General features: G+C 45.4%; 1 protein-coding gene across 7 annotated transcripts in view; it reads right to left on the reverse strand.

Moving 5' to 3' along the window:
- The window catches only part of FAT1 (FAT atypical cadherin 1), a 125,663-nt gene that overhangs the window by 93,987 nt on the left and 15,597 nt on the right, over positions 1 to 16,079 (reverse strand). For all 7 annotated transcript variants that reach the window (XR_003509038.1, XM_027529946.1, XM_027529943.1 and 4 more), the window contains exon 2: positions 12,043 to 15,325. Coding sequence is in view for 6 of the 7 variants with exons in the window: in XM_027529946.1 (XP_027385747.1) it covers positions 12,043 to 15,307 (3,265 nt within the window). In the remaining variant the exon portion in view is untranslated. The remainder of the gene's footprint in view (positions 1 to 12,042; positions 15,326 to 16,079) is intronic.

Here is a 16,079-nt window from a genome sequence, read left to right on the forward strand (position 1 = left end):
TTAAAAGTTTTCCAAAACAGCTTTCTTTCCAAAAAGCTGTTTCCAACTAACAAAATGCTTTCAATTTGTGATAAAGAAAACATATTACTTCATAAATGATTCCAAAATCACTGTTAACAAAAACTGAAAAAACATATTTACTGGAAGTGATAGGAATCTCATTACCTATAAATCTCAGGGCTTCCCTGGTGGCTCAGACAGTAAAGAATCTGCCTGCTATGTGGGAGACCTGGGTTTGATCCCTGGGTTGGGAAGATTCACTGGAGGAGGGCATGGCAACCCACTCCAGTACTCTTGTCTGGAGAATCCCCATACATCGATCAGAAAATGTTCCCACACAAACATTTATTTCATCTTTCACTGTAAAATTATTCAATGCTCCTTTTACAACAAACAGTCGCCTTAAAAACAGGCATTATTCACCAATTTTTTTTTTAATAGAAGACTACTTACAAAACTAAAATAGTTTATTAAATCCCCAATGCTCTGATTTTTTAAGGCCATTTAAATAAAAATCCAGTCTGTCAAGAGAGTTAAATTCAATTATTAGAAGTCCACATTCTCTCACCCTGTTTTACTTTGATAAATAAAGGCATACATGTAATTTGGGCTATGTAGGATTTCCACGGGAAGCTGGCTGTTGTGTATATATGTGTGCACGCGCACACGTCTGCATGTGTGTGTGTGCTCAGTCGTGTCCAACTCTTTGAGACCCATCAGCTGCGGCCTGCCAGGCTCCTCTGTCCATGGAATTTTCCAGGCAAGAATAAGCTGCCAATACTAAATATCAAATCCTGGTCCAGAGGGTTGCTTATTTAAAGATGGACATATTGCCTATCATTTTACTACAATCGTTTGTCTAATCAATCTTAATGGGGAGACAGGAATATCTGAAGATAACAGGTTTGCAACAAACCACAGGTTATTACTTCACTTGGAAACAGACTTGGATAACAGATTCTCTTGAATCATTTTACGCACGTGCACAAACACACAAAGAAGTGATTTCCATTTGTCCATTGTAAAGGTTTACCTCCTTCATTTATAAAGCAGAAATAAAACCCACCGCAGAAGCACATATTAGACTAAGTGCCATATACTGTACGTAAGACACTTGCGGGCTGTGGAGCATTATACAAATGCTGTATTCTCCACTGTCACCACTGTGATCGCTGCTCCTCCCATCTCTGGTCCTCCCTCATGAGAACTTTTGAGGACTGGTCATCCTGGAACCTCTAGGACAGAGGGACTTAGACCCAGGGCCCAAGGACACTGAGGGTCTTGAATACAGTTAGCCATTCATGAGTCCCTGGTTCGGTAAGAAAACTGCTGAATCTCTGAATAGAGAATACACAGCTTTCAACAGGTTCTGAAAAGTTTTTGTGGTTCTGAAAACAAGCCTGTTTTGAAGATCTGGGCTCACGTATCCAGGCGGGTAGGAGAAGAAATGTCTTACACCATTTTCACGAACACCATTATTATCTGGTACAATCAGTCTGTTTGCAGAACAAAGGCTATGCGTGCTGCGTCAGCCTCTGTGATTAAAAGCAGCAGGAAAATGAGTAAGACCGTGCTCTGTCCTTGAGTTCTGGGACACACACACGAATAAGAGCAAAAAACAAAAAACCCTGAGTCAGATACGTACAGAAAGGGGAATAAAGACAATCAGACTAACGACCTGGTCTCAGGAAACGCTTCTCAGGAGAGGCAACAGTGGCTTATTAGGCCAACCTAAGAAATATTTCCTGAGTGCCTATGACATGAACCCAGTATAAAAAGTTTAGCATCCGCCCTCACAAGGAGATGACAACTGAGAAGAAAAGAACTGTAAATAAACAATTACACTAGAGTGAAACTCACAATAATGTGGGAAAAAAAAGCCACATGCAAGAAAAGAATCAGCTCTATATGAAGGAGAAAGCTTGTCAAGAAAGATTTATTAAGCAGAGTCGGAAAATAAGAGCCGATCAGGAGATCAGTCAGCGTATTACCAGAAGGCAGGGAGACAGGAAGGGCGGGGCGCAGAGAGGTGATCGGGGAAGGGAGGGGCCCCACGTGGCCGCAGCACAGGATGAGCGGTAGTGACGAGGGAGCACAGGCAAAGGACACAGGAGGAGAGAGGCGAGTTCACTAGGGCATCACTGGCTACGCTGGAGAGCCTGGACTTCGTGTAATAGGGACTAGAAAGGTTTTCAGGAGGAATTCCTCGAGAGATGGAAGCCCCTGGTCAAGAACCATCTCTGTATTACCCAGAATACCCTCAATGTATCACACCTTTGTGATTGTTTAATCGGTAAGTCACATCCGACTCTTTAAACCCACGGACTATATAGCCTGCCAGGCTCCTCTCTGTTCACGGGATTTCCCAGGCAAGAGTACTGGAGTGGGTTGCCACTTCCTTCTTCAGGGGATCTTCCTGACCCAGGAATCAGCCCCAATCCTGCAGTGGCAGGTAGATTCTTTACCATAGTCACCTGGGAAGCCCTGTGTCACACCTTAAACCACATCAATTTCTATGACACTACTTAGTTTAAAGAAATACGTGCATATAAATACTTCAAAATTCGATGAACAGAGTACATTCCCATCTATTTCTACTCATGAATTATGATGATGATCTAATGAGACAATAAGGAGTACGTCAAGGCTGTATATTGTCACCCCGCTTATTTAACTTCTATGCAGAGTACATTGTGAGAAATGCTGGGCTGGATGAAGCACAAGCTGGAATCAAGACTGTTGGGAGAAATATCAATAACCTCAGATATGCAGATGATACCACCCTTATGGCAGAAAGTGAAGAAGAACTAAAGAGCCCCTTGATGAAAGTGAAAGACGAGACTGAAGAAGTTGGCTTAAAGCTCAACATTCAGAAAAGTAAGATCATGGCATCTGGCCCCATCACTTCATGGCGAATAGATGGGGAAAGAGTGGAAACAGTGGCTGACTTTATTTTGGGGGGCTCCAAAATCACTGCAGATGGTGACTGCAGCCATGAAATTAAAAGATGCTTACTCCTCAGAAGGAGCGTTATGACCAACCTAGACAGCATATTAAAAAGTAGAGACATTATACTTTGCCAACAAAGGTCCGTCTAGTCAAGGCTATGGTTTTTCCAGTAGTCATGTATAGATGTGAGAGCTGGAGTATAAAGAAAGCTGAGTGCTGAAGAATTGATGCTTCTGAACTGTGGTGCTGGAGAAAACTCTTGAGAGTCCCTTGGACTGCAAGGAGGTCCAACCAGTCCATCTGAAAGGAGATCAGTCCTGAGTGTTCATTGGAAGGACTGATGTTGAAGCTGAAACTCCAAAACTCTGGCCACCTGATGTGAAGAGCTGACTTATTTGTAAAGACCCTGATGCTGGGAAAGATTGAGGGCAGGAGGAGAAGGGGACGAGAGAGGATGAGACGGTTGGATGGCATCACCAACTCAATGGACATGAGTTTGGGTAGACTCTGGGAGTTGGTGATGGACAGGGAGGCTTAGCATGCTGCAGTCCATGAAGTTGCAAAGAGTCGGACATGACTGAGCGACTGAACTGAATGAGACAATAAAATAAAGAGCTTAAAATAGGGCTAGTACACAGTGGGGTTAAGTTAGATCTAAGCTCAGTCATGTTGGACTCTTTGCGATCGCATGGCCTGGAGCCCACCAGGCTCCTCTGTCCATGGGATTCTCCAGGCGAGAATACTGGAGTGGGTTCCCATGCCCCTCTCCGGGGGATCTTTCCGACCCAGGGATCGAACCCAGGTCTCCTGCATTGCAGGCAGATTCTTTACCATGTGGGCCACCAGGTAAAGCACTCAATGAATATTAACTTCAATTACATGTCAATGGTGATAAAGATGAAGGAAATAAGAGTACAATATGGCTAAACTCGCTCAAAGTAGAAAGAAGTCTTACATCACAGAAATAGCTGGGTAACTTTATCAAAAATGAAAGAAAGAAAGAAAAGCAAAAATCAACTAGGCTAAAATTAAGAAGACAACATTTGGTAGACTTTCTCCAGTATAAAATAAATAAGACACCGCTAAAGAATCTCTTTCAACGGATCTGTTTACTCAGCTACACGGACGCCTAGCAATGAAACAGGTTAAATACGATAGCAGACATTCCGAGAGGGCATACTTCAATTCCCAAGGCAAGTTAATTGATAAGACTGGCCCTTGAAGTATATATGTGAATAGTTTCCTCCACTTTTATCACTGCTGTTAAACTGGATAACTGCCAACTCAACAAGTTCCGCATGTGCCCTTGAATAACAATCTTTCCAAGCCCATTTATCCTCAGTAACAAAGACATGAAAGGCTGTGCTTCGTGGCACTGCGTCCCGTACGGTGAGCACGCACTCTGTACACCAATACGCTTGGTTTTTTAAAAAACTAAATGCTATGAAGGCAGCTGCGAAGCAAAGCAGCACACAAAATACAAATAGATAATTAACAACTTGACAAACCCAGGCTTGTGAATGCAAATAATCCACAAAGTCAAAACAACAGCAACGAAATGGTTAAGAAAAAAAAAAAAAAATCCAACATGAGCAAACAACTCGAGTTTCAAGATTTACTCAATTTTCAGAATTGGGCAAGGCAGGCAACATGGAAAGAACAGCCTGGATGTGAATGGGGTATTAAATCTTTACACACACAGGCCACTCAAAGTATGAACACTCAGGTCTTCAACACGTTCAGAACATAAAGGTGGTTCCCTGCCAGGAGGGCTGCGGGGGAGAACAGGCTCATTAGGGCGTCGAGCCACACGCGTCACGGTGGCGAGGACAGCACCTGAGGCCAGGGCACCGAGGAGGACAAGGTAAGACAACAAGGACACAAGGAAATCCATTCAAAGAGGAAGCGTGGGCTAAGCCAGCTCCCGCCGCTGTGTGGGTTAAACTGGTTTTAAAGGTTAGCCAGGACCCTAACAGCCAGCTAAAACAATGTTTCCAGGACAAGAGGCTTCGATTAACGTCCAACAGAGTTCAGGCAGGCAGGCAGACTGGCATTTTTATTCATGGGAAGGTCAGAGTGTCACAACTGCAAACACAGGTGAGATACCTGTCCCCCGCCACCAGACGGCAGAGCTCACTACTGTCTATATTCGGCACCAGATACTAAACACTTCAGAGCAATAATCTAAAGTGTTTAAATGCCACCACTTCGTAACACTAAAACTCTGTTCTACTAAATGTGCCAAAGAGCCACACATCATTCTGGGAATAAAAATGAAGGAAGGAGAGTCTCTGAGTCAATATTCCTTTCAAGACCAACCCTCAAATTTAGGACTGAAGTGAACAGCCCAGCCCACCCCATTCAGGCCAGACTCCTACTCAACTGGTGGTTTTTATATGGGCTCCCTCCGGAGAATGCCATGGACAGAGGAGGCTGGTGGGCTACAGTCCATGGGGGTTGCAAAGAGTTGGACACGACTGACCACAAACAGTGTGGCAAGACCACTCTTGAGTGACGGCAGTTCAGTGCAGGGTTCCCGTGCACACAACTCCCTAGTTCTGCCACTTAGCACTCAAGTGGTTTTGCCTATTCAGTGGCATCCAACTCTGCGACCCCATGGACTGTAGATCACTAGGCTCCTCCGTCCATGGGCTTCTCCAGGCAAGAATACTGGAGTGGGTTGCCATTTCCTTCTCCAGGGGATCTTCCCAACCCAGGGATGGAACCTGGGTCTCCTGCATTGTAGGCAAACGCTTTTACCGGCTTTTAGCCGCCAGGGAAGTCACAGGTGTGAGTCAAGTGTGAGTTGCAGCTGTGAGTCTTAGTTGTGAGGATTAAACACGTTAACATACATAGAGGGCTTAGGACAGCACTGGCCGTGACACTCAGTATCTGTGGCTCATTATTACCACAACGTCCACGTCACTACTGTCATTATCACCAAAGGCTTGACGCCGGAGAGCACCCCAAGTGGTTCCAGCCCGTCCCCTCCCGGTTCTGACCCTCACATGCCACGCAGGACTGGATCAGTGCACTGCACACCTTCACCACGTGCTGCTCAACAACACGAGACCACGCGGAACCACAGGGCACAGGGTGTTATATCCCGCCCCCTCCTCCAAGCACCGTCCCTCGGCGCCTAAAGCATCAACTTGTTAAATACACAAATAACTAAAGGAAAGTTTTCACTTTCATGCATTGGAGAAGGAAATGGCAATCCACTCCAGTGTTCTTGCCTGGAGAATCCCAGGGACGGGGGAGCCTGGTGGGCTGCCGTCTATGGGGTCGCACAGAGTCGGATGTGACTGAAGCGGCTTGGCAGCAGCAGCAAAGGAAAGTTGAGCCCTGTTTCCTAGCATGGAAACACACATTACAGTATGTAAAATACAAAGCCAATGGGAATTTACTGTATGACTCAGGGAACTCAACCCGGGGCTCCATAACAACCTAGAGGGGTAGGATGGGGAGGGAGGTGGGAGGGATGTTCAAGAGGGATGGGACACATGTGTGCCTATGGCTGATTCAGGCTGATGTACGGCAGAAACCAACACAATACTGTAAAGCAATTATCCTTCAATTAAAAATAAATAAATTTAATTTTTTTTAAGTGAAAAAAAAAAACCCACAAACCAAAACAGAGTTCCCTTTGGATTTCTAATGAGATCCTGTTTTCACCTTAAAACCCTCCTGGCTCCCCAGAGGATCCCCGCCCCAGCAGAAAGGACTACCATGCCCTCCATCCTCTGACTCAGAGTCACAGATTCTTTACTCCCGACCAGAGCAACGGCACATACATGATCATAACATGCTTCCTGCCAAAGCCCCTTTTTCGGTCTCACTGGGGCCATGAAACCAGTTTCCTTTCTCCTCAACTTTCTGGGGAGGAGAATAAAGAACAGGACAGAAAGCAGCTGTGGCCACTCGAGGGAGGAGATGGCGACACAAAAGCCCTTTCACCAGCACATTTCTTCACTCCCTTGCGGCCTCCCACCAGTCCCTATTTTAGTTCCTGCTGCCAGGAATTCTAGACCCAGCTCCAAGCAGGGTAACTGGTCCCACCCCAGGAGATCACACTTCTAGGAACCGCCCGGCCCTCAGCCACTCTTACAGGCTTTTCAGTCCTCCAGCTTGAGCCCATTAATAGCCTCCTTCTCCTCTACAGGCTACTATCTGTCCCGAGAGAAGTGGCCGTAGGAAAAATCATGGGTCCCTGGCTGTATGCAGAATATCCTACTTTTAAGTTAGGAAAAGGTCTTTTTTAAACTTGAGCGAATAATTAAAATCATAATGAAAACACTCAAGAGCTCTGCCAAACCAGACTGAATCCCCAGAGGCATTCTCCCTCCTCACTGAAGTCAACAATAAGGTGAGACTGGACTGGAATTCCCTTCTGTTTCCACCAGGCTAACTCATTGCTCCTTCGTCCCCTAAGCCAGTCTCCAGACCTAGGAATGGTGCAGTAACACTCCCCCGGAATGACACTGTAGCTGGGTTCTCTCAAGAAAGACATAGTCCTTAGCCGGGTTCTCTCAAGAAAGACGTAGTCCTTACTCTCCCTCCCGTCATTCATGAACGATGATTTATCCCATTGCAACAGCTGTTACTTCCATGTTAATTCATTCCAAGTCTTTTCACTGGAATGTAAATTTCAATCCTGAAACCACAATTGGTGTTCTAAGAGTAATACAGCCCTAAGAAGTTCAAAAATTTGCTTTTATCTTAGTGAAAAACACGGTCTCCCGAAATACGTCGAGTCAGAAAGGGAACACTCTTACCGGGTTGCATTACAGTAAGAGCCCAACTGAGGCGCTCCAGACAGTAGGGAAATCACACACAGAAGGCGTTCATTACGATACAGACACGGGTGGAGCAGGGCTCAACTAAACCCTGCTTCGATATGAGGTCCCGTTAACAATTTTAAAAGTAAACCTTTTGGCCAAGCCTTTCGCTAGTTTTAAAAATTATACCCTATTTTAAAAATGAGCAAAGACCTGCAACGTTTTATTGGCGCTCAAGTAATAATTAAGTTGGTTTGGTCCTCACCAGCCAAGAATACTAAGCTGAATTAATTCCACAAATCTCCAGGAGGAAGCCCTAAGATTCTACTCTGCTCAACTCGGAAGCTTCCGACAAAGCAACCAGCAATGTCCTGGAAGTGAGAATGGGGTGAATGCTAAGAAGTATAAAGTCAGGCAAATAAAAACCGAAATGTGAAATTACACATTTCCAAGATACCTACTCCTGTAACATTTCTGTTAAACCTGCTTTACAATCCTCACTGCAGATTTTAAGGAGACAAAAAGGGGAGACTCTTTATAGAGTACTGGAGATTGATCTCTAACGGCAGGCTTTCCAAATAATGTTTCACCCAACACTCAACCCTTCCAAACCTCAATCATGCGGGCTTGGATTTGTCAGAATGGTTCACTAACACCCAGAAGCCTCTCTAGGAAAAAGCATATGACACAGTGAGAGATTAACTGATGAGTCAAATGACTGTCACCCCTACACTGCAAGTATGTGTTACCTCCCTGCAAAGCCAATTAGCAAAATATGCATAACACCCAGAGCTGACAGGGCTGTTCACTCAAATACATATTTTCGGTAGTCCATAGAATTTCCATTTCCAAAAAAAAAAAAATTGTCAGGGGATATTTCAAGTTTAAGCAGCGTTTTTTTGTTTTGTTTTTTTTTTTAAGGGAAAAGGGAGGATCTTAAAAATAGTAAGAACTAAATTCAGACAGCTGAATATGTCCTCTGTTCTATGAGAAGCATACAAATGATATGCCTATGTAACAATGCTGAAATAGGTAAAACACCACAAAAACTTGATTTTATTATATTCAGCCAATGATCTAGTTTAAAGTTAAGTCAAAGGCAAGAAGCAAAGCGACAATGAGGCAGGCAGGTTCATGGTCTTCACAGTCATAGCAGCTCTGAACAGGCCCACGGCCATCAGCCCTGTATGAAAGGCATCACTAGAGGAGAAGGTGAGAGCTCAGCAGAAGTGGGCAAGCAGCAGAGACTTAAGTTCTCTTTGTCTGATTCTTCAGGAACCCATGGACTGAAGCCCACCAGACTCCTCGGTCCATAGGATTCTCCAGGCAAGAATACTGGAGTGGGTTGTCATTTCCTTCTCCAGGGGATCATCCCAAGTCAGGGACTGAACCTGGGTCTCCTGCATTGCAGGAAGATTCTTTAGTCACCAGGAAGCCCATACTGACCTTCTAGAAAGATGCTAATGACTCCACCTGGGCCAGGCCAACCCCAACTCATGCTGGAGTTTGCCTGCCTTGTCTGAGGGGGTACCCACTGGTGTTTCAGAACTGCCCCTACTTTTCCTCATCTGCCAGGCACCTCCCCACACTCCCAACCTGCCTTCAAAATCAGTGAGGCAAAACCCAAACAGAAAAGTGGCATATCTAATTTAGTATTTCTATCGCACAAACATATTGACTTTTCATGAAGGAATTCGACACCATGATATCAGATGTCTTGCTGGGGATCTCTGTAAACGCTTGGGCTGATAATCCTACTGACAAAAAGAAAATATCTTGCAACGTTTACCAGAGCAATGTATAAAAACTATTATATCACCTTTATGCAACTTCAAAAGCATATAAACCTAAATCTGCTGTATTTTCCTCTATAACGGAAGGACTATAGAAGAGATGACCTAGAAATTTCCAATTTTTCTCTCACCTTTAAATCTCAATCTTTGTACCAATGCATAACAGTTGATCATACACTTTCCTAACCCGATGCCCATAATCCCAACCCATGCCCGGCCTCTCACTAAATTACCACCCTTGAAGTCTAGCCCTGCCCTTCAGCTTGAAAACGACTAAAATTATTTCAGAACGCTGCCCTGTTCAGCTGGTTGGCTGCACACCCTCTCCCCTATCCGCCCACCCCCAATAGTAAGACTATTCCAGTCTCTTCAATTTATAGACCAAAAATGCTAGTTTCTAAATAGGTCTTTAAAAAGCAACAATAGAAATACTCTTCTGAACTTGAAAGAAAAAAACCCAAAAGACAGTGCTCACATAATTTAAGACATAAAGGAAATGTAAATTAAGATTTTGTTTCTATTTTCTATCTTTCAACTATGACAGTTCTCTTTCAAGGTGTTCAAAGCCCACCTTGGAAAAGAAAAAAATAAGTAGGAAAAATTGTCCTTATGAAATTCATAAAACACTTCATACTTTCAGCTTCAGTTACTAAATTCTGGGTATTTTTCTATGTTGCCATTGTACCTGAAAACTAATTCATATCAGAGAGTATGATAAGGGAAAAGATCCATTCCACTCTTCAGGTGGGTGATTACTAACTGCTGCTGGCAACGCTATTTTCTCTTGAATTAACCATTACAGATCTTTTGGATGAGTGGCAGATGATGAGTCTGCAGATCTATCCCACACACTAGAGGTATGTAATTCACTAGAGAAAGAATCCTCTGAATAAACAAAAACATGTTAAAAATTGTGTACCCTCTGAAATCACTTATTTCTAGGACAATAATTAAATTTTTCACTTGCTGTACACCTATTAGACATGGAACTGCACACTGGGGTGGGTACTGAGTGAAGAACTTATTTGTGGCATTACTGAATAAAAACTTGAAGATTTAAAACAATAAGAAAAAAATATGCCTTTTAGAATGGACATATTCGTAAAGGAAATAGCAGTGAGATTAATAAACAAACCGAACTCCATCTGTGGCTGATGACTGCTGGGGTTACCCCAGTTTCCTTCTATTTTCCCTAGCAGTTTCAGAAGGCAGGACATTCAAAACAAAAATAATCTTTAATTTACTCATTCAATCTTTTACCATGTAATAAGCAGCTTCTATCAGGCAATATCTGGTGGGTGCTGAGGACAGAAAATATATGCGCTAAAAGCCTGTCCTTAAAGGTAGTTTTGTTATGAACTGTGTCTCCCGAGATTCATGTGTCCAAGTCCAAAATCCCCAGTCCCTCAAAACATGACTGTCCTTAGAGACAGGGCCCCAAATGAGATAAACGAGTTAAAAAGAAGTTAAAATGAGGGGGCGGTCCCTCATACAAAGAGATGAGGACACAGACGTTAACAGAGAGGATCATGTGATGTCACAGCGGACGATGGTCAACTACAAGCCAAGGAGAGAGGGCTCGGGAGAAACGTACTCTGCCAACACGTTGATCTTTGATTTGCAGCCTCCACATGTGAAAAATAAATTTCTGTTGTTTAAGCACTGTGTCTGTGGCAGACCTCTGTTATGGCTGCCCCAGCAAAGTAATAACACGGTTCACACGCCAGCAGGGGAGACTGACATATAACTATAAAATCCATGAAAAGCAGTTAAATTAGAGGTATGTACAAAATGCAAAATAATACATATATACTCTAGCATAAACGGCTGTCCTGGATGTTCTGTTTTTAGGTCCTCGTTCCAGGAGGAAGGATGTATAACGGAGCATTGTTACCACTTCCAAAAGACATTAAACAACAGACGATAACACGTTATTTCACTTTATCCCCACAAAAATCTTTCAGTAAATTGGGGTGCCCCCATCTTATAGGTGGAGGAAGTCAATTTTAAGAGGATAATCAATTTGTCCAAGACCATCAAATTAACAGCTGAGAGAGCCACGATTCAAAGCCAGGTCCCTCCAACTCCACCTTCTACAGCCTCCATCTGCCGTTCAAATGAAACCTAGAGAGCGTACACGGTCCTCTCTCTGTAGGCTCCCTTACTTGCGGGTGTGCACCAACATCTGAATAGCACGCCAGGCAGCGGAGTGGTCGCCTATGTCTGCACCTGCACCAGCTGGAGAAACTTCGGAAGGGCCTCTCAAGAGTTACAGAAAAATCACAATGAAGCTTTTGATAAGATAGAGAACAAACCTGGAGGTCAGGATCAGGGGTCATGGTTTCAATTCAGGTTCCTCTGGTTCCATACTACACAAAGACACAGGCAACAGGACAAAAAGCATGGATGTGCACTGCGCCCTAGGGGCCAAAGGGGAACTGTGAAAGAGTCAACACGGGGGACATTTACTTTAGAAAGAAATGAGAGGGAAGAGCAAGCCAGCGTAAAGAGAACACACTCACCTGTTTCTTCATCTATTCTGAAAACACCAACACCAGAACCATCCCGAATGGAGTAGTGGATCTCCCCATCTCTTCCCATGTCCTCATCACGAGCGGACACCTTCATGACTGAAGAACCAAGAGGGGCGTTTTCTTTCACCGCACCCTTTTCCACGAAGCTGGGAAACACGGGCGGATGGAGGTTCTCATTCACGTCGATGACCTCCACTTCAACGTAGCAAGTGGAAGACAGAGAAATGGGCTTCCCTTTGTCTTTGGCCCTCACCGTGAGGTTATATACCTGCTTCTTCTCAAAGTCCAACTGCTGTATGATCCTCACGGCTCCGCTGAGCTTATCCACATCAAAGTTTCCTTCTCCGTGGTCCAGGAGACTGTACCTCACTTGACTAGACTGACCCAAATCAGGGTCGTGGGCCTCTAACCACATGATTATGGTCCCTTCTGGAAGGTCCTCTCGAACTTTCACGCGGTAATTAGGGGGAATAAACTTGGGCGGGTTGTCATTCACATCGTCTAAGGACACTTTGAGAATCACCGTAGAGAGCAGCTGGGGTTCTTCCCTGGCTTGATCCCTGGCTTCAACCTTTAAGTAATGCACCTGCTGCTCCTCACGGTCCAAGGGGTTCAGGATTTTAACCACTCCAGTCACGCTGTCGATTGAGAACTTGTCTGTGTCGGTGAGAATAGAGTACCTCACGTGTCCGTTTGGCCCCAGGTCTTTGTCTGTGGCTTCCACCTGGATGATTTCACTGTTTATCTCTTTGTCTTCGCTCACTTCAACAAAGTAGCTCTCCTGTAAAAATTCAGGTGGATTATCATTGGCGTCCAGGACTCGGATCTCCAGCAGATGCCACGCCGCCCTCTGTGGCAGTCCCAGGTCAGACACTGTGATGTTCAGGGTGTACCTGTCTGTCGTCTCACGGTCAAGGGGAGACAGGATTTTGAGCATCCCCGTTTCCATGTCCATAATGAAGCAGCTATCTTCATTTCCTCCGGAAACGGCGTAGACCAGCTTCCCGTTGAAGCCAGTGTCGAGATCAGTAGCATTCATGACAAGCAGGCTGGAACCCACAGGCTGGTTTTCCTTGACCTGGATCCCAGCTGGAAGAGTACTTCTGAACTGGGGCGCGTGAGCGTTGACAGAGTGGGAGTCAAAGAAGACGTCCTCGACCTCTCCCTGGCTGTGCAGCTTGTTCGCCTGCAGGAGTTTCTCCGCCAGCATTTTGGCCACGCCCGTCTCCTCACACTGCAGGCTGACCGGCTTGCGAAGGGCAGCCACGGTCATGTTGATGTATAACGGGGTGGCAAAATTCTCTCCATCTGTAGCCGTGATTCTCAGGCTGTGAAATGACACCTTGGCCCCTAAGCCATCCATCAGCGACTGCTTTAATGACAGTACCCCGGAGTTGGGGTTCAAGCTGAACAAGTCCAGTTCATTTCCAGCCTCGATCTGGTATCGCACCAACTGAAGTTCATCTGCATCGATAGCAGAGACGGTAGTTATCTGCTCCCCGACGCCCAGATCCCTGGGAATCGTTCCTTCACAATTTATCTTCTCAAATAGGGGTGTGTTGTCATTCAAATTATTGAGAGTAAGGGTGGCAAGGATCTCAATCTCCCGGCGGTAGGGCGAGCCCCAGTCTGATGCGCGAATCCTCAGAGTGTAAACCCGTGGCATCAGCTCATAGTCCAAGTTTTCTGAAGTACTCACGGCGCCTGTGAAATGGTTAATGATGAACGGCACGTGATTTAAGTTTGCAATGCTGTAAGTCACGTACCCGTTCTCACCCTCATCAGGGTCTACAGCGCTCACACTCATGACCGTAGTACCAATGGGCACGTTCTCATCAAAAGATGCTTTGTAGGCTGTCTGAGTAAATTCCGGAGGGTGACTGTTGGCACTCAAGACTTTAACCAAGACTCTGGTCGAGGCTTTTCTGTCACTGGTTGTGACTTCGAGTTCAAAATGGGATGCCTGCTGTCTTTTCAGGGGTTCTAAGATGGAAATGAGACCAGTGTTGTGATTCAGACTGAATTTAGCTTTTCCAGGTGTGCTTTTAAAAACATACTTCAAATGAGGGTAGCTAGGCGTGGCTTTTACCATGACCACAGGTGTGTGGGGAGGAGCGAATTCGCTGATTTCTGCTCTGTAAACCTCCTTCTCGAACCTGACCGGCCCCGCTTTGAACCGTGGCGAAATCACATGGATCACTTTCACAGAAGAGAACTGGGGAGGAGTTCCTTTGTCTTTCGCCTGGAGCGTCAGGTTGTAGCCGAAAGGATGACTGTCCCAGTCGATGGCGCCAGTGGCTTTGAGCTTGTATTCTCTGCTCCCTGGAGAGGACCTCACTGTTCTGAACTGCTGAAGGAGGTCTCCCGCCACGATGCTTAAAGAAGCGACCTCCCCATTGGCACCCTGATCGCAGTCGTCCACGGTCACGATGGCGTACGTGGGGTCCCTGTCCAGTTCGGACGGTGACGAGGTCACGGCTGTTATCACGGGGGCACACGCGTTGGCCTGCTCTACGTGAACCGTGAGCTTGGCCATGCTGCTGATGCCGCTGCTACCGTACAACTTCATGCCGCGGTCCACGGCGAGAATCTCCATCTCGTAGACACTGGTCTCTGTGTAGTCAAGTCTGCCCGTTAAAACAATGGTGCCACTGGTGGGGTGGATGGCAAACATGTCTGTTCGGTCTTTGAAACTGTAGTAAAATTCTCCATTGGTGCCTATGTCTGCATCCGTGGCACTGACTCTTGCGATACTGGTCCTTATGGCTGTGTTTTCAGGTAGAGACACGCTGTACGAGGTGGGGGAGAAGAGGGGTCTCAGGTCATTTGTATCCAGCACTTGCACTCTGACCTGTGTTCGTGCTTCAGCGTTAGTATTTTTTTCCACTGCTTTGACAATCAACGTGTAGTGGTCTTTCACTTCTCTGTTGAGAATAGCTGTATTTCCTCCTTTGGTCCTTATTCTCAGAAAGCAAAAGTCTCCAAGAACGTACTCTTCGGCTTTGAATAGGTTTTCGTTGTCTCCTGAGATGATTTTGTACCTTAACTCCCACAGTGGATTTGTCATGTAAATACCCATCTTTACGGGATGCCCCACGTAGGTTTTCGCTGCAGAGTTTTCATGCACTGTGACATTGTACTGGAAATGTGTGAACTGCAGGGGCATCTCTTCCAGCGTTCCGCTTCCATCACCATCTCTGAAATGCTGGAGGAGGCGCAGCAGAAGCAGAAGCGAGGCCAAGTGCCTCCCCATCGCTTAACTGTCAGGCACCTACGAGCCAAGCAAATAAGAAACATTACTTCAGGGAAATGAACAAAAAGTGTACATCTTTTCTTGTTTCAGACCTCACATTTTAATACAGCATTCGCCATCTACACAGAATATGAGTAAGTGCAATGGTTTTCCAATAGAAGTATCAACACTGCTAATATTTCTAGAATTACTAAGGTCAAGAACAATTTTCAGTTTATTGACTCCAACGATCTTAATGACCATCTGCCAGCTGTAACAACAAAATTTATTCCTGCACTTCAATCTTGAAGGTAAGTATGCTGCTGCTGCTGCTAAGTCACTTCAGTCGTGTCCAACTCTGTACAATCCCACAGACAGCAGCCCAACAGGCTCCTCCATCCCTGGGATTCTCCAGGCAAGAATACTGGAGTGGGTTGCCATTTCCTTCTCCAATGCATGCATGCTAAGTCGCTTCAGTCATGTCCGACTCTGTGCGACCCCACAGATGGCAGCCCACCAGGCTGCCTGTGGACACCACAGGATTCTCCAGGCAAGAATACTGGAGTGGGTTGCCGTTTCCTTCTCCAGAAGGCAACTATGACTGCTAAAAAGGTACACAAAGGTCTGTTTAGTCAAATCTATGGTTTTTCCAGTAGTCATGTATGAATGTGAGAGTTGGAGTATAAAGAAAGCTGAGCACTGAAGAATTGATACTTTTGAACTGTGGTGTTGGAGCAGACTCTTGAGGGCCCCTTGGACTGCAAGGAGATCCAACCAATCCATCCTAAAGGAG

This window comes from Bos indicus x Bos taurus, chromosome 27, assembly GCF_003369695.1.
Source record: "Bos indicus x Bos taurus breed Angus x Brahman F1 hybrid chromosome 27, Bos_hybrid_MaternalHap_v2.0, whole genome shotgun sequence".
Taxonomy (NCBI): Eukaryota; Metazoa; Chordata; class Mammalia; order Artiodactyla; family Bovidae; genus Bos; species Bos indicus x Bos taurus.